Source organism: Mustela putorius, unplaced genomic scaffold, assembly GCF_011764305.1.
Source record: "Mustela putorius furo isolate JIRA1106 unplaced genomic scaffold, ASM1176430v1.1 tig00000785_pilon_pilon_pilon, whole genome shotgun sequence".
NCBI classification, from domain to species: Eukaryota; Metazoa; Chordata; class Mammalia; order Carnivora; family Mustelidae; genus Mustela; species Mustela putorius.
In genome coordinates this window covers 6860679-6880325 of record NW_025421480.1, presented here as the reverse complement: position 1 = coordinate 6880325, position 19647 = coordinate 6860679, and the positions used below count along the sequence as shown (strand labels likewise).

At 39.4% G+C, this 19647-nt stretch overlaps 1 protein-coding gene across 4 annotated transcripts in view; it reads left to right on the top strand.

Moving 5' to 3' along the window:
- The window catches only part of AKT3 (AKT serine/threonine kinase 3), a 302994-nt gene that overhangs the window by 229673 nt on the left and 53674 nt on the right, over nucleotides 1-19647 (top strand). For all 4 annotated transcript variants that reach the window (XM_045084745.1, XM_045084743.1, XM_045084744.1 and 1 more), the window contains 2 exons: nucleotides 1440-1562; nucleotides 9859-9987. In XM_045084745.1, coding sequence (XP_044940680.1) covers nucleotides 1440-1562; nucleotides 9859-9987 — 252 coding nt within the window. The remainder of the gene's footprint in view (nucleotides 1-1439; nucleotides 1563-9858; nucleotides 9988-19647) is intronic.

The window sequence follows — 19647 nt, the reverse complement described above, 5'->3', positions numbered from 1 at the left end:
TTGACAACTTTTTTTGTTTCTTAGTATTAACTTAAAATGATGGAGTTCCAATCAGGAACATTTTAGATTTGATAAAATATGGCAAGATAGAAGAGGCATTAGAGTTTAGAAACTGTCTGCCAAGTATTTTAGTTTTACTATAATTAATGTTAAGCCAGTCTTTTTTTTTTTTTTTATTCAATTGTTAAGTCATATTCCCTCCTGATCTTTATTGTGACAGTGGGTTATGGATAAAATAGATCTTAAAATAATGATAGACTCTTCAGTGGAGGTGGAAAAAAGGAAGAACTCGGTCAGAAGAAATCTGTTTTTATGTTGCTTAAATTATGATTTGGTGTGTGAGGAACAAGTCTTCATTAATCATCATTCTTAGACATTTGTTGGAGTACCAAGAGTCCATAATCCATGTGAAGGTGTAGTTAATTTCTGATTTTGTAGTCCAGGATACACTGATGGCTTCTTTTCTTTAATCACAGACGTGTACTGAGTACCTACAGTGATATCTAGCCATGTACCCAGCACCATCAAGATCTTTCATTGTTCTTGGCAGATTTCTTAATACAGTGAAACAGTACATTGAAAGTCAATTCATAGTGCCGGGAACCTGCTCCTTCCCCATAAGCGGTGTTGAACTGAGATGAGATGGGCAGTATCGTAATAAGGAGCTCGTCCAAATGCAGAGCTGCGCGTGTGGCCGCACTGAGCTCCCAGGAAATGCCTGTTGAGCGAGGAGTGGTCTGTCCTGTAGGTGATGAAGAGAAGTGAATGAGCGTGTAGTATAAATGATTATATGAGGGGAGGTTGGTGATGTGGTTATTACTGAAGTAAGGAGAGGTAACAGCAGCTTCTCAGTCCTTTTGGCCATTACGAAAGTGAAAACTTGAAGCCTTATGGTTTGTCATTGTAGAAAAACCTTGATTCAAACTTTGAAAACATTTCTAGAGATCCGAAGAAGTCAAGATGCTTGTAGAATGTAACAAGCTTCCATCTATCGGTTTTGGCAAATCAGCAGTCTTTTCTTTGAAATCAAATGTAAATCAAATAATTAAGTAGAAATATTACATCTCTGTTGTGTACATTTATTTTAATCATGTCTCAGTGCCTCATCCTTGAAAGAGTGAAGCAACAGTACAGCGAGGGGAAAATGCAGTCTGATGATGCATACTTTTTTCCTCGAGTAACTGAAGGTTAAATGGGTAGCAAGCAGAATGCCTTAAACAAGATTGGTATATTGATTAAAACGCTGATTTAACAGCTCGCAGTCTCCCCTTGGAAACCTGGAGAAGATAAGCCAGCTGCTGTGTAAGAGTGCTCCGTGTCCGCTGAGAGTACACTATCTATCATCACAATATGGTGATGAGAGGTGTTTTATGTTTGTGTTAATTTCCCGCACTAAATCAGTAATTATTACAATCCTGTCCCTGCTGTTTACCCTGCAGCTGTTTTTCCATTTGTCGAGAGAGCGGGTGTTCTCCGAGGACCGCACACGTTTCTATGGTGCAGAAATTGTCTCTGCTTTGGACTATCTACATTCCGGAAAGATTGTGTACCGTGATCTCAAGGTAAAAAAAAAAAAAAAAAAGTAATCAAAATTTGTTTTTGCAGAGACTATAGGGACAAACACAAAGTAATTACAAAGTTACACAGTTTGGAGAAAAGCAGATTTAGTTGGGAAAAAAAAAGCTGTCTGTTTAAGAACGTAGTTCATTGCATTTGACAGGAATTCCATTCACTGATACGGACGTAGGTCCTTCATGTCTGAGTTTTTGACATGCGCCGTAATGTCTGCTAGACGGCTCTGACCTGCCCATGACAGTTTCATTTTTCTGGAAATTTACGAGCAATGGTAAACATCGAATTAGGAGTCAAGTGACTTTGCCAGGGACATTCTAAAGTAACTTTCATTATTACGTTCTACCGTCCTGTGATGTGTTATGGAGAAACTTTTATCATAGGTAAGATATTTCTTGTGGGGGGAAGTATTTAATTTGATTTTGGTCTTCACTTTGTGGTGGGTTTAAATACCGGGAGCGTTTTAATACAGCCTTTTTGATTCATTCATTTTCCATTTCAAAAAGCACCATGGGTTTTTTGGACTGTAGTGACTTGACTTCTCTGAGTTTCTTCCTAATGAGACTCTCGTAATAGCTCAGCGGTTGGCATACTTTCTGTAAGTTCCAGAAAGGCTTGGGTGCTCGTAGTCGCTGCTGTAATTCCTCTGCTCCGCTCCTGTAGGGTGGTAGATGCCTGAGCTAGAACTTTATTTACCAAAAGAAGCAGTAGGCTAGCTTTGCTCATGGGCCATAGTTTGCTGAGCCCTGGAGTAGCTCATAGAAGGTCGTAGTGAAGTTCATGACACTGTTTTGACTTAGATCGGCCACATTAAGGAAATGTGCACCATTACATGTTTTGAACACATTCTAAACGTGACTCTTGTACTTTTGTAAAAAGTAAAGCATACAGTAATCTTGACTTATTAAGATTTGATACAGAGTTGCTTAATTTAGTAATTATTAGTTCACTTAAAGTATGATTTGGAGAAATAGAAATCTTTTATGAAATCCCATCTGTACAAAATAAATCTCCGTACCCTGAAAGAAATCACAGTTACCCCTTACTCCTGCCTCACTCCTTTTAAACACCTGTGGTTCCTAAGTTAACTAAGCACTTGTCTGGTTCTCTCAGGGTTTTGTTGTCATGTACCTTTAGGTTGTGAATGACCCTAAGGTATAACCCTCTCACAAAATACTATCACAGTGAGATTTATAGTATGTATGTTTGTATGACATATTATGCGTTCAAGTTTATAAAAGAAGCTATAAATACTCTATTTAGGAAAAATGAACTATGCAGCTCTGAACCACCAGATCGGGGATGAGCTGATGTCCAAACGCCAAAGTGCACCTGAAGTCTTTATAACCAGGAATGTGACAGAATTAAGCTCCTGTAGCTTAGGTCTGTGTGGCCAAGTAATCCGATGATGTTTACATGTCTTAAACGTTTTTTCAAGAAAGTAGTTCCATGGCATGATGAAACTTACAAGTTATGTTGCGTTTCCAGACTTACTTAGAAATAGTTAGCTCTTCTCTGAGGCTCCTCTCCCCTTGCCTGAAGTGTTATCTTTTATGGATTCTAGTTGTAGCGAAAAGGGGGGTGTTTTCTCGATTTAAGGAAGTGAGAATCATTTGGAGGGACTCAGTGACTTTCAAAATGCTTGAGCTGGAAGCAGGAACTGTTAACCTAAAGAAACAAGGGAAGGAATGCCCAATCGATCACCAGGATCGATTAAGGAATGAGATAATGGGGATGGTCTTGGATGGTCTTGGTTAGTAGTCTTTGTTAATCATTCCTTCTGAGATGAATGGACATGTTGGTATATCAAAGTTCATTTAATAAGAGTTTCATTGCTGTGTCCTTTCTGATTCTTAAACAGAATTTTGGTATGTATGAATACCAGACCATGTAGTTACCATATGCATATCCACTGACTTCACTAGACAGTGAAGTGGCCTCTGCTCTCTTAAGTTTACTTTTTAAAATATCGTATTTAACTTCATTATTAAAATACAGTATTAAATATAGTATTAACTTCAGGTCTAAGTAATTATATAACAGAGGACAGAGCCACAAAACACACACCAGGAAGAATACACGTAATGTTAAAAGCCAAGCATTCAGATTTATACACGTATTACTGGTATCCGTAGCACACAGGCTTATGCATAATAGAGTGAGATCCTGTAGGTGGGCGGAGATTTCAGGTTGTTCCTACTCAGCAGGTGAGGTCACGGAAACCTGGAAGTCTAGCAGGTGTCTTACTTGAAGTCCAGGACTAAGTTGGTGACATGGGCAAGTTTATGGAAACCATGAATCCTTGCTCCAGGCCCGGCGTCCTGCTCCTTACACACCCTTCTGCCTTTGTAGAGTTGAAATCTTCATGGAGAAAGAATGCATTAGATGAACTCTGGGAGATCTTTGTAAATCTAAAAGTCGAATGAAGCTGCTAAAGATACGAGATTGGATGTTTTCAATACATTTACACCAGATACATCAAAAACCGCATCATCAGAACTGATTTAGGAACCAGTTTAATTTATCAGGCTCAGATTTGTCTTGATCCTCTCCTTACTAATGAGCTCATGTTTATTCAAATGCAAACCCATCCGATGCCCGTCATAGCTGTGCCTCCCAAGAAAATCCGTACCTGTTTGCTGACACCCCATGTATCAAGGGAGGGCAAGACTTACTTCATTTGCAAGTTAATTTAAGATATTTTATCAGTTCAGAGTTCCTAATAAGTTGGTGTTCATGGCAGCAGATAAATTACTACGATCTTTGTGACACTTCTAAAAGTAAGTTTGCTTAGTTCATCAATATTTGCCATAACATGAAATTCTCTCTTAGGACTCAGATCCCTTGTGATTACTTAGGGAAAACTAGTATATGTTCATGAGAGCATCAAAATTTGAAGAAATCCCTATTAAGATTCTGTCAGCAATGCAAAATATTTCGAAATATTCCTTTCTGCTTAGTTCTTACTTTGCAGGTGAAAGATTTCTTTTCAAAGGCCACGCCATCCAAGTACAGAATAGGCTGAATGGGGGGTGTATGCAAAGGATACCGGAGTTCTTGAAGATTCAGTTTCTCCGGGAGTTTGTCACAGGGCAAGAAAGGGCAGAAACTCGCATATAATCACTACAGCATTCTATTGGTGATTCATCTAATCTTATTTTCTACCTAATTAGAGAATTTAGTGGTTAATGTAACCATTTACATTATTAACATGAGAAAACAACAAATAGATTTAGGTAATTTCTTGGTCTCCATGTGGGCTCAGAACGATGGGCCGCGAGTCTTCCCCGGCTTCATCCGCTGCCCGACACGCACCACAGATAAGCCCCCAGTCTAACCAAAAGCCGAGTTCTTTTTGCTTTACCTACGGAGTCTCGGGACTCCTCACCCAGCTCCCACTTCTCACCTGTCACTCTGGATTCTCTCTTCTATAAAAATCTTAAGCCACTGCTATTAAGAACCCCTTCACCCTCTAAAATTACACTGTACTACTGAGCTGTGTTCCTTATGTGTAGTCTAGTTCTTAAGCAGCCTGGCCCCCTAAGTGGGGTCCCCCCACTGTGCAGTAGCAGCCATTTCCAGCCTAGGCAGCATCATAAGTGGAGACATGTTTTCCTTCAGTATTTCCACACACTCTCTAAAGGTCAGGGTTGTTAAGGTCCTGCAGGTCAACTTGTATGACATGTTGGCACTTTGATGGCCCTAAACCCGAGAAGGCGGTGAGGAGAGGACAGATTCCTGACTGCGTTCTTGGGCCGGAGGCAGTCTGGGTACCACACAGCGGGTTTGGTGTAACTGTGCCAGAATGGGGCACAAGACGGAGTGGAAGAGATTGTTCATACCCGCACCGACAGCCATCAGAGCCCTTAGGAACTGCAGTTTTTATTCCTCTGTTTAATCACAGTGCCAGCCAATTAAATAAAATGAAACCAAGAGATGCCTACGGTAGCTAGACAGTACAATACGCGTCTACATTAGAATATTAGGGAGGGTGCAGAACTTGGCCAGCCTGGCGTACATCCGAGCAAAACTTCCCAGCCTGTATACCACAGATGGGTTACAGGGGACCCAAGCCTTGGAGCTTCTGGGCCGGCCAGGTCTGGCCTCAAGCAGGTCGTCCGCCGATGCTGCTCACGTCCGACAAATTTCATTTTTCATTGTACTGGGAAGTGTTGAGAAGCACTGTATTAAAGACAGCAAGGATTTTTAGAGTTTAGTTTTATGCTACACACCAGCAAGAACAAGAAGGAGCAGAGTACTTTCTTGCTATGATTTCTCGTCCACAAAGCACAGAGGGAAAAAAGATGTCCAAATCTACTACATTTTTTTTTTGGATATGCACTGAATTAAGACCTTCTATCAGATAATGGCTGTCTGCTTCTGCGGGGGAAAACATTGCCTTTTTTGAATGGGAACTCTGTGAGCTACAGGTAAACAGTTTCTCTCTCCTCAGAGAATGAACTGTTAGAACGCAGCCCTCTCTAACTGGACAAACAGCAAAAGCATCACTTGGGTTTTTCATGTATAATCTTTTCTCTCAAACCTCCTGTTTGATGTTGTCATTGCTTTTGCCTGTGGATGCATCCGTGGAGCGTAAACATAGTGCCTGCCCTCAGTCTCGGAAACGAAGACTGATTGGAGGTAAAAGCAGATGGATTTGGAATTTATAAACAGAGGGGACCCGAGCAGTCAGCACCACAGGGCATCCTGGGCTTCGCAGCCCACGCAAGCTAGGAGAGCCGCGAGATTGCGGGAAGAGAACCGAGGAGAGATCGCTTGTAATTATTTCATTTCTCCTCGGCACAGAATGTTCGACTAAATCCCCTTTAGAGTTTAATGCATGGAGGAAGTGATTTCCAGGTGATTCTGATCTGCTCTAAGCCTTTGATCTTCTTTGAAAAGACTTCCAGGTGATTCCGTACAACCTCCACATTTATTAATCACGAACCTGGTGGTTCTTCACATTCCGCAGAAACTTGATTATGCATCTGTGTCAAATTATTATTTATTTTTTAACAAGACTGGATGTTTGGTTGCCCTGATGTGTCCTTATCCAAGACTAGGTTTGGGGAAATCCTTTCTGTAAAGTGATACGTCTCTGACGACTGTTGATACTTTTTAATGGATAAGTTGTATTTGTCAGTCATGCTTGGTAAAATGACATTTCAGGATGTCCAGAGAGCATAGTAATTGATGGGAGAAGGTGGACACCATTTAAAAACTGGCTCAAAAAATACGAAGTATTTATGTTTTGTTGTTTTATTCAATAGAAATTATTGCATATTGACAGTGTCACTGAGCAGATCAAAGTGTTCTTTTTCTGAACTTTCCCGTGTTATCTTGAGGAGCACACACCATTATGACAACTCGTAATTCAGACATTAAACTCTTCATGTTGACTAAATGATCGATACACTTATTGAATGTGTACAGTGTGTCAAGTTCCGCATTCAGTATCTCTAATTCTCAAAGCAACCACATCAGATACTACTGTTATTTACCGCTGTTTCATAGACGAGCTTGAGACACACAGAAATCAACAGCGTGCCCAAGGTCTCCCAGGGAGTAAGGATGAAGCTGGAATTGACCTACGCGTTCTCTGACTTACTCTCATTATGTGACCTTTTCGCTCTCACCTGCCTCCCAGGCAGTGTGCTAGCTCAGCCCACCTCTCACAGTCATCCCTTACTCTGACCTCATTGCTTCCTTTATTATTGTAATGTTTTTTTTAAAAAGCTGATTTATAAAACAAACAGGATGACAACCTGTTGTGGTTTGCCCCGGACTTCCCAGTTATAGAACGTTGAAGTCCTGCGTCCTGGGAAACCACCTCGTTCTGGGCAGACTGGGACTCATGGTCCTGCGTCCTGGGAAACCACCTCGTTCTGGGCAGACTGGGACTCATGGTCCTGCGTCCTGGGAAACCACCTCGTTCTGGGCAGACTGGGACTCATGGTCCTGCGTCCTGGGAAACCGCCTCTTTCTGCAGACTGGGACTCATGGTCCTACGTCCTGGGAAACCACCTCGTTCTGGGCAGACTGGGACTCATGGTCACGTTCATTGTACTCCCTCCTCCAGCCCTACCCTGAGTCTTGGCTCATTCCTTGTCCCTCCACCCCTGGCATCTTAGAATTGATACAGGAGGCTAGAGAACAAGGTGCAACTCGGGATTTTTAAAAAAACACACACACTTTTTGGTATTAAAAAACAATGTTTTTTAAAAACTTCTGTCTCCATTAGCTTCCAAATAGCCTTGTCAAAATGTAGAGAAATGGTACATGCTCTCATGTTTCCATGAATGCTCTCCGATGCACGTAACGCATATAGAGAGGAGTAATAGAATATACTCCCAACACGGACGGGAGTCGGAGGAGAGGAACGGACTACAGACACACATTCGTATTCTCTTCAATACTACTATGTTTGATTTGAAGTTTTTATAAGAATTTATGTATTGTGTTAATAAAAGAGGTTTACTAAATACTTTTTAAAAAGACCTTTCAGATTTTAAGAATTGAATTTGGTTCTGTTTTTATATATGATAATATTCATATATTAAAAGAGTGTGCATATTTTTAACAATGAAGAGAGCAGGACATTGATATTTTCATTCGGCCAAAGCAGCAGACTCTCTGGTATATACTTCTCAGTGTGGCAAGATGGGAGAGGGAAGAGGAGGGTGTTTCTGAGAGAGAAGCAAAAAGGCTGGAAAGCCAGAAGCCTGAAGAAAAAAAAGACCAAAGCAGGGAGTGGTGAACAGAAGAAAGGGAAGTAGACAGACTCTTTCTCGATGTTTCTGACTGGTTTCAGTACTCGGGACCTGTTGCCATCTGTGCAAATTAGGCTCGAGTTTTAAGTTCCAGTTAGCAGAGGAGCATAAGGAAGATGCACAATAATCTGAATTTAGGTAAAATAAAAGAACTCCTATTTTTGAAAGTTTCAAAATATATGTAGGGTTCTTTCACCTTCCCGAAGACCTGTGAAGGACAAACTTGCTTCACTGAAGTTTCTACAGTACATGAGGCATGTTCTGAGCATTTAGGTCAGCCAGTGCTGTCCCCACGGACTTAGGTCTGTTCTCCTGTTTTCTTCCGTGACCGTGACTTCCTTAATTATATTTGGTTTCTCATGTATAAGACTTTGGATAATGTGACAAAATATACTATCACATTTTGTATGATTGATATGTTTATATCCTTATATGGAGTTCTGTTTTGAGTTCAGGTAAGCGCTGTCATATGTCATCACATGAAGGAGAACAAGTCCCCACTCCTTAAATAAGCGAATTGTCATTTCTCCTGCTGATACATTTTTCACGTGTTTCTTGTCTATGTGTTTCTTGTGTGAACCTTTAGGTTATACCTAGATGACCAAACAAGCTTAGGAGCCTTGTCTGTATAAGACTATAAGGTCACAATTTAGACCTCATGTGTGTCTCCGTGTGATGATAACCATAAGTTTGGGTTCAGATTGGGAGGAGAAGATCAGTTATTGTTGCTATTTTAAATTGCACTGATTTTGCACAAACTCCTTCCCCCCCTCATACATTTTTATAATTTTCACTTGAGGCAAATAATCTTGCCACTCAGTTAAATCTTTAAAACTCTCTTTGGTGTTTTTGAATTAGTGGGTTCAAAGAGATTCCAGTTTTATATTATTTGTGCTGTATATTTTCATTAACTGTTGAATGTTTGACTTTGATATTCTTTTTCTTTTTATGTTTAAAAGGGTTGGTATTTCTTTATTACAAAGATCTTCAAAAGAGTATATCGCCTTACCTTACAAAATAAGATTTAGGTTTGATTTACAACAACCACCAAAAAACATTTCTGTAAGTGAATATTTTATAATAGCAATAGATTCCCAAGAGCAATTGTTGAAAACCATCTGTATATATCTAGAAGAAGATGCTCGTCTCTTTGGGATTGTTTTGGTCACAATGTATTAAGCAAAAAAAAAAAAAAAAAAAAAAAAAAAAAAAAAAAGGATTGCTGTTTGCTTTGAAGTTATTTAGGTTTTAGTTCTCAGAGCTTACACAATAATGGCTCTTACTCCCATTGGTTTAAAAATCAATAATTTTATCATCATGAAGTATTTGATACAACATATTTCTTTTTACACATGAGTTAGGAAGCTATAGGGTTTGTAAGTGCTGCAAGTTCTATTAACTACAGCTACGTCCTCTTTCCAAAATATCTTACTCAGCATTCCATAATTTTTCAAAACAGTATTTTCCTATTTTTGAAAACTATAAAACAAATTATGTCATTTTTCTTACTACACAGTTGGAGAATTTGATGCTGGATAAAGATGGCCACATAAAAATTACAGATTTTGGACTTTGCAAAGAAGGGATCACAGATGCAGCCACCATGAAGACATTCTGTGGCACACCAGAGTATCTGGCACCAGAGGTAGGCTATGCTTGCATGTGTAGGAGAAAACTAATATGGCCATATGGTTTGCAAAGCAAACCATTTAGCATTAAAAAACGTTGTGCTATCTACTACTTTCTCTTAATTTTAATTCCTGTACAGTTAACATACAGTGTTACAGCAATTTCAGGTGTATAATAGAATGATTCAACATCTCCGTACATTACTCAGTGCTCATTCTGATAAGTGGATTTTTACAAATTCCCATCACCTGTTTCTCCCACGGCGCGCCCCCCCCCCCCGCCACCTACCCACCTCCCCTCTGGTGACCATCAGTGTGTTTCTAGAGTTAAGAGTCTGTTTCTTGGTTTATCTTTTTTCCCCTTTGCTCCTTGTTTTGTTGCTTCAGTTCTACCAACATGAACCACATCTACCTTGCTCTCACTTCTTTAGCGTGGGATTATAGAGCAAGAATATGTAGTAATTAAATTTTTATGAGCACAAAGTGCTAACTTCAGTAGAGTAAGTCAGTTTTTATTTTTTGGCCACATGTATTTTATTTCTTGATGATGCCCATTTTGATTCGTTTATTAAAATCAAATAATTGGGCAGCATCTGTAGGAGTGTTTGCAGTTTTTAAGGCATCTTGAATTTTCCTTTGAAACAAAGAAACAATGACAATTGACATTCACAGTGTCCGTGAGCGTCCACACTTTATTATTGGGAAGTATTTTGTAGGGAAGGTTAATGAAAGAACAGGAGCTACATCTTGGAATTCACGCCAAGATGACATGGACCCCCCCCCCATGCTGAGGGTTCCATAATCATTCGTTAATTTGTGTTCAACGAATATTATTATGTGTCTGCTGCACGTCAGGCCTTTGCGTGGGTGATGGGGCTACAGGACCACGACACAAAAGACCCCGCTCTCTGGAGCAAAACAAGGTGAAGAAATCAATGCCCTAATGTCATCTAATGGATATAAGGGCTGGGGAGAAAAATAAAGCTGGATAAAGGGAAGGATGTGGTGTGGTGGCTATTTTAGATAGAGATCAGATTACTCTGGCCTTGTAACAAAGGACTCCAAATCCTAGTGGTAACAACAGGGCTTTTGTGTGCTCTTTGGTTCAGAGTCGGGGAGACAGCAGGGATGGCTAATCGCTGCCTCGCAGCACGTGGGGCCTCAGCCAGACGGACTTCACAGCGGCGGGGTGCTGTGGCCGGAGGCTGCGGGGGAAGCATCCTCACTCATCGTCTGACAGTCAGTGCCCTGCCTGCTGCTCCCCTGATAGGCACCTGGAGCCTTGACCTAGTGCCTCAGCCTCGCCCTGTGGTCCAGACTTCCCCGGCCTCGGGTTCCACCGCGAATGTCTTAGGGAGTGAATCAAAAGGTGCTTCCTCTTGTTTTGTTTTGTTTTGTTAGGTTTTTGTTGTTGTTCACCTAGTAAACCATTAAGAAATGTTTCATTAGTTTTTTGCAAATCCCTTTTCATAGTATATTTTTAATAATTTATCAAGAGTACAGGCCACCCACCCTGACCTTCATCAGTGGTTTGTATTATGTTCACAGTGGCTGTGACTGTCACCACTGTCTAATTCCGGAGTATTGTCATCACTCGGACAACAAAACCCACCATTATCTCCTCTTCCTCCCCAGGCAGCCACAATCCACTTTCCATCTCTATAGATGTACTCTTCTGGACATTTCATGTCAGTGGAGTCCTATAATAGGGAGCCAGTTGTGTCTGGCTTCTTTCACGTAGTAGGTTTTCAAGATTCATCGATGTTTTTAGCATTTTTTGGTACTGGATTCCTTTTAATGGCCAAATAATATTCCGTTGAATGAATATGCCACAATTTGTGTGTCCATTCAGCCATCAATGGACGTTTGCTTTGCTTCCAGCTTGGGGCTATGATGCTGCTGCGAACACTCGTGCATGCGTCTCCTCTTATGGCCTGGTTCCAGAAACCACCCATCGTCTCGGTCATAGGCTTCCTATGACTTCCTGTCATAGCTGACACCAGTTGAAGGCATAGTCACACCGATCCCTGCTTCCCCATTGTAGAAGACCCTGGGAGACAGGAGATAACTGCTGCACCTGTCTTTAGGAGATACTGTCTTCTCCGAGCAGGATGTGTGGGGAAGTGATGGTCGAGCAGACAGCTGAATGCTAAGGAGGAGGCAGCTATTGCGGAAGTGGAGAGGACCAACTTTCCAGACGCAGAGAGCAGATAGTTGAAAACCCTGAGGCAAGAATGCGCCCAGTTCCTCCCTCAAACTCTAAGAAAGTTGGTGTGGCTGGATCCAAGTTGGGAGGCATTGATCTTTGATGGGTGGATAGTAGCTTCTCGAACATCTGCTAGGCATGCGTGCTGCATGTTTGCAGTGACCTTTTGCGATAGCATCCCTGATGGTTTTTTTAAAGGTGAGGGGACGGAGGATCAGAACTTCTTTGTAGTGGAGTCTGTATACCGCAGGGAGTTGTCAGAGAGAGGATCCACCTTATAAAGGCCACTCTTCCTTTTTTAACTACAGATATTACAGCCTCCAAAAGCCACAATTTCAAGACCACTTATAGGTGTAAATAATTGTCAGGTGAATGCTTTACAAATGCTCAAAAGGAAAAGGTAATTAAAAGAAATTAAGGAGTAGGAATACACCGAGAACCCTAGCATTCCCTGTACCTGTAGTAACTCATATCAGTTTGTTAATATAATGGTTTTTCCAATTAGATAGTAAATATACATTTCAAGAATATTGTGTTATTATAAAGAAGAGATAGTAATTTGAAATACAGTATGTTTCTAAATATTATTTTCTTGAGGGCTGCCAACAATATTATTTTCTGTTGTAAAATCTAGAAGTTTAAGATCCTCCCATTTTTGTGGTGATTTGAGTAAAATTTTCAGAACCCTGTTCCTTATTTATTCAAATATGAGATCATATTTTCTAGAATAGGGTTGTTTTTGTGAATGTTATGAAAAACAAATCCTTTGTTTCTCTGGAGTTCAAGTAACCCCTACGATCCCTGGGCCACAGATGCTGCCGTCCTGTATTGAGAATAACAGAATTAGTTGTGTCACAATTAGGGGAAATTATTTCTGAAGAAGATAAACACATCTCATTTCATTGAGAAGCAGATGATCTAAGAGACAAAGATACTGTTTTACATGCTTAATGTCATCAGCTGAAGAACAAAACCAAGAGTTTCACAAAGAAAAATACAGTTGTTTCTAAAGTGAAATTTTACAATTCCCAAGAAATTATCAATTCTTTCTAAAAACAAGTAAGAAACATTTTTGTGTACCTTTTTTTTTTTTTAAATATCACAGACGTCTGGTCTGTAACAGCAATTTCTGTACCCATGGCTGATGTGTGTTGATCCATAATTACAGTCTCAACCCGTCTTTTTTCCGTCACTGTTGTTACCATTTGGGGATGACAATTCCTGAAACAGCTAACTTCTCATGCAATTTAAATTCTTCCATTTTAAGTATTTGTGTCAATCATGGCATTTTTGTTAAATAGGGTAATTTTGAATGTGTTTACTCTTACTTTGAAGACAAAAAATTTTAAGCCCTTTCCTCCGGTCTCCAATACGGACCGTTTCACTGGAGAACACTCTTGTTCACTCAAGAGATACTTACAGAGTATTTATTTTAGGGGTCATGCATTGTGTTCGGGGCTGGGAATACAAAGATAGTAAGAAATGGTTTTTGTCCTCAAGCAGCTTGCTGTTTGCTAGGGTGATAAGAGACAGAAAACAATCATTACTGTGCAAGAAAATAATTGCTTTCCTGGAGTTGTGCCCAGGCTCGTGGAGGAGAAGGAAGGGTGTGTCAGCCTGCAGGAAGGGTCCAGTGGCCTTGAACGGGGAGCAGGAAGACAGGAGACTGGACCCAGGGATGGGGACTAAAATGCAAAGAAGTTTAGCTTTGATCTCTTGCATAAAGGAAAGTCACTTTGGAATTGAGAACAAGGCAATAATGTGATCAAACATGATCAGAGTCAGAGGGGTGGGCAAAAGCCTTTCGGATGGTGTCTCTCACTTTTCTTGAACCTTGAAATTTCCAGCACATTCCATCATCAGTGCCAGACTTTTGTCCGTGGTATGTAAGTCATAATTGCTTATCAGACCTGGAGTCCATTCCTGATTACTGCTTCTCTTGTGAGTGGCTCCTTGTCAGTGTTGTCTTTTTCTATACAACACTTGTTTACACCTTGTGGAGAGAGCTCAGGGCCTCCTTGGAGATCAGGTCAAAAACTGATTGTTAACTATCGGACATGTCAGACTCATAGCTGGTGTTAAAGACAAATTTTAAGTAAACTTAAGTTTCTTTTTGTGGCAGAGAACCCCGGAAAAGATGACTCTCACAGTATAAAAATGCCATTTATTGGAAAAAGAGTATTTACAAGTATTTGTTTTCTTACCTCTTTTGGTGAAGAATTAGGGATATTTATTGGTAAAGGAAAAAAAAAATCTTGTCTTTTTTTTTTTAAGAGGTTGGAGAAATACAGTGCCAGCAGGCATATAAAGTATGCGTTTAGTGTCCCTCCATCTCTAAAAACACATTCGTATCCGTGGTTTTAAATGAACATGTTTCTGCTCTTTCTTACATTAGAAAGAAAGAAACCTTTACCTGCCATACATTATGGACATTAAGATATTTTGAGGGGATTTTTGTTTTTGAAAACTCTCCTGTCTTTTCTACCTAGAAATTATAAAAGAAATTGGAAATCACATATAAAATCTTACTGTTAAATTTTATTATTTGATTTGGCTCTCATTGGATCCAAACCATTTTATGCAGTGCTAATTATTTAGTCTCAGCTTTGCTCTTGAGTTAGCAGTACCTGATCAACTTTCCAACTGTAAAACAGTTTGAAAATCAAATGTAGCTTACATGCAAGACCCAACAAAATTAAAAGTGTTAAGTACGTTTTGGCAGTTCACTTTTATTATGCCCAGTCCTCAAATGTACCAGCAGATAATCATCTGAATGTTAGTTATTTTTCACATGCTTATGTGATCACACAAAAAGTACATGCTAAAAAGAAGCAGATGGTGACAGATGGGGAAGGTTGAATAAGGTGGTTTTGGAAACCTAGAGAAATGCACTTCTGTAATAGTGTAAAAATAAAAATTATTTGATAATCAAGTTAGAACTAACAAAAAGATTGCAGAAAAATGGCTTGACTATTGGAAAATGCATGGTACTGAGTTGTGGTTGCTGTTCAGAAAAAAAAAAAATATATATATATATATATACAGAATTTGATTTCACGTAAGTGTAAAATTTTTTTTCCATTGCCTAAAGATGCATTGTTTGATGTGTTCTTCATTTTCAGATCCTCATTCTTAGAAAACAGTCACTCGTTGTCATTTTATTCAGCTGGCTTTTGAAGCCTATTACCTTTACTATCTTCCTTAGAACATGTAATTTGAAAATATCTGAAATTTTTGCTGACAACTTTGAGAAAAAGATTTGCTCGAAGTTCTCTTGATGCTGTAGAGGGTGTAGCACAAATGGACATTAAATTTCATACAAATTTAAAGCCAGAGACGTACAATTCCTTCTTTAGAATGAGCTGGGAGCATCCACAAATTCAGGGTAATGGTAGTTGCTGGCACCCAGTAGTATAAATGGGGTGGGGAGAGCATTTAGAACCCAACTTGATTAAAATGTATGACATGAAATTGTATGTATTTATCTTAAATACAACAAAGAAGAGATACTGTAAAAGACATCATTTCCTGGGCTCTGTCAGTATTTTCTTTAAAGATTTTTATTTATTTGCCAAGGAGAGAGAGAGATCACAAGTAGGCAATGAGACAGGCAGAGGCAGAGAGAGAAACGGGCTCCCCGCTAAGAAAGGAGCCCGATGTGGAACTCGATCCCAGGACCCTGGGTTCATGACCTGAGCCGTAGGCAGCCGCTTAACGGACTGAGCCGCCCAGGCGTCCCTGTCAATATTTTCTTTAGATCTTAAGAGAAATGAATGAGTCCAAGGGTAACATGTATTTGCACATTTAATCTGTAGGTAAAAATAGGAGCACGCCGTCACAGTTCACTTAGCCCTCGGACAAAATTCTCCCGCTGTCTAACAGATTGTGAAACTAAGTCTTCAAATGCCTAAGCATTTTGTAAAAACAAAAAGTTTTAGTAACCCTTTTAAAACTATGTACATCCCTCATATTTTATTTGTTAATAATTCCTATAACACATGACCTCTTAAGGGCTTTTTGAAAACCTTTATCCTCCTGAATGGCTCTGAGAAGGATCCATCAATAGTAAGAGGGAAATTACGTGAAGGAACACGGTGATTAGTTCAGGTAGAGGTTGTCCGCTCACATATAAGGAGATTGAAGGGCCTTTAACTGCCATGAGTTGGCTTACTATTTACACTATTTGGGGGTAATAGTAAAAATCATCCCACTTTCTCCCCAAATTGGATATTACTTAAATATGAGTGAAAATAATATTTCTAGTTCAACCTTGACCATCTCTCAGTATCACTCAGTTGTGGCTCCTCCTTCCTTAGAGGTCCGTCCGTTCCTGCAGCCGCTAGTTTTCACCGAAAGTTCTTTTCAGTGTTGTTTGGTCTTCTGGCTTTAGCAGCAGGAATATTCGCATTCAGTGCTTTGGAATGATTCTAGGTTAAGCACAAAATTTAATTTGAAATTCTCTGGAGCATGAGAACAGAGACAAAACTCACCATTGCTGGGCTCACACGAGTGACGATAACCTGTAGTATTTCACAGTAGCTGTTTTGACGCAGGTGACAAAGGCCCAGTTTCTTGAAACCCCTTGACTGCTGCTGCTCCAGGGCAAAAGGGAAGTCGAGAACTCTGGGAAAATGTGTTCCTTCAGTGCAAACGGCGTTTACACGCTCAGTCTCTTAAGAGTTAATGAGCACTTGAGAACCGGGTATCAAAGAAGTATCCAGGAAGAAAATACCAAGAAACCATGGAATTCATGATTGTCATGAAATATAGACTTCTAAAGCTGCAGTACATTTTAGAATCTGGATTGGAAGACTTAACAGATCTTTTTTTTTTTTTTATTAAGCAGATTCCTAGGATATGAAGAATAAGGATTTCCATAAATGATAAAGTATAGAAACGTATGTTTATATAGAAAACACACACATATCCGTTACCTGAAATACAAGGTTACCAGGAAAAAAATTCTTTTTTGAATTAGTGGTAAATTGGTTCATCCAAGTTCGCAGTTTACTTTCACAACATAGGTGTGCAGACAGTTTGTTTGGATGTTTAATTTTTTCCCCCATCTGTTCTGTCTGGATTATTGATTGAGCAGCAAGCCACTCCGGGGCAGACATCCCCTCTGAATAATTGCTTGCCTTGGGTGCATCGCGTGGCCGGGCAGCCAAGCCGAGGGAGGTGTTCCTTCAACCTTCCAGCAAATTCTAGCTGGTAAAAGAACACTGGAGTAAAGATGGTTTTTGAAAGTGCCCGTGCGTCAACTAAATATTTACACTGGGAATTTTAACTGATGGTATCATTTTAAAATTCATAGTTTATTATTTAACATCATCCTTGAAATTAGTAACCATTCAAGAGCCACTCATGCCGATTTTTGTTCAACTGCCCTGGCTGTTTTGTACAGCGCCTACATCGGCTATTACCAAATATTAACCAGATGTTACCAGAATATTTAATGGTAATGGATACCTGCTGTGACCTCCTTGAAACCGCTTTTATTACATCAGAAAGTGAAGCAGTCTCAGGCTTCTGGTAGAAAAATGGAAACTAAGCCTTGTTTCCCAGCATTTGGGTGCCGTTTGGATATCGACTTCATGTGACCTCTTCTCATTGTTGAATAGTTACATTACCTCTGGGGTTCCAAATCACCTCTTGTCCTTGCTGTCTGTCTTTTGCATTAGATGTAGTCACAAAGTAGATCTACATCTGTGATGACCGAGACAGCAGGGCGCAAAGGAAATCCCGAATGTCCACATTAGCTTTGAAACCTTGAGTTCAGTTGAAAACATGAGTAACAGTGATTTTGTGGAAAAGAGACACTTTCTTTAGGCTAATCCTTCAGGAGAAGTCTTTCAGTGGATTATATTTCTCTAGGAGCAGATTTTGATCTGCATTTATATCTAAATTATATGATAAGGCAGGTGGTAATGGATTTGAAACGCACTTTGCCATCATTGTGCCTCTGCCTGACCAATAATCCCACCTTTTGGATCTGCCCTCCTGTAACCAGGAAGTAAATTAGGCTTTTTTCGGGGGGGAAAGAAAAAATCATCAGAGGTAGGCAAAAGGGATTGCAGCTCTTAGTTTAAGGAATGTAAATTTTATATGTTACTGTAATTTGGGGAAAAATACGTGCTTTGAGTAAGGGAGGAAAATTATCTTTAGAAAATAATATAAAAGAAGCTGTGGATTTTAATTTCACTCTGGAGTTTCTAGAGTCTTTGGACGTATTGTGTTTCAAGATAATTTAGATTTAGGGGGAGAGGAGGGATGTCTGAACAATGGTAACATGTTTTATATTCTGTATCTTCATGTAGAATATTATAATCACGTTTCTTTTTATTTCTTATATATTTCATTTTCCAGCTGTTTAGAGGTGGGAGTTGAACAGTTAAATCTTTCTTTTTAATTGAGAACAAAGACTCTTAGATTAAGAGGGCTGGCTGTGTTTTTAGGTTTTTTTTCCTCCTCAACATTGCTGGACTTCACATGTCGATAAGATATATCACATCAGATTTGTTCAGGTCAAAGTAATACAGCAAACAGTCCTAATTGTAGTGTGATGTATCTATATATTCATTAAAACGCGTATGTTCAGAAGCAAAACCACTTATTTTGAGAATCAGTGTTCATTTTATAAAGCGAAATGAAAAATTTATTTTATCAAACAGATTTTTTTACAATGCAGTTTTATTTTTCAGTTGCTTATTTCTCTTCAAAAATAAAACCCTTTTTTTATGTACTCACTTTCCTTTCTGGCAGCAAACCAGGTATTTAAACAAAAATAAAGGATTGCCAGTTTTGCCAGCTGGGGATGAGAACCCGGCTGGTGAAATGTGGGTTCGGGAAGCAGTTAATCCAGCTTTTATGCTTTTTATGGTTTTATGAAAAAAGAGGTTAAAAACCACATTTGGCTCTTTTTCGCGTGTGCCACTGTTTTGTTGGTGTTGTAGGAATTGAGTAAAAGGTTACTTAGATTTTAAAATTGTTTGTCATTAGGTGAAATCCTGGATCTATTAGATTCAGGCCCACAAACAGTACGTTCTACTAATTGGACTGGAGATAGACTCTCGAATAATCCGTAGTCCCTGGTATTTAAAAATCATACATACAGCGTTTCCTTTCACTGAAGTAATAAGTACACAAGCCGAATTCTTTCTGCTGTTTTAGGTTATTTCTTGTTTCTGTTTGTTTTTATGTTACTCATTTCGAACAAGTAGAAATTTGAAATATTTTTAGCCAAGGATGAAAACTAGAATTTGTTGTTCTTCCCCAAAATATTTTGCTTAGTTTGTTACTCTACAAAAGATTTTGGAAGAACATAGGAACTGGACTTGTGTTCATATCTTGCTAAGACAGATCCTGTGTCGCCTTGGAACTGGGATACAACTGAATTAAAAATCTTCTCATAACATTTGAAAGACACTGAAATAACTGCTAAGTAACGTAGTTTTTCTCAAACTTACATTCT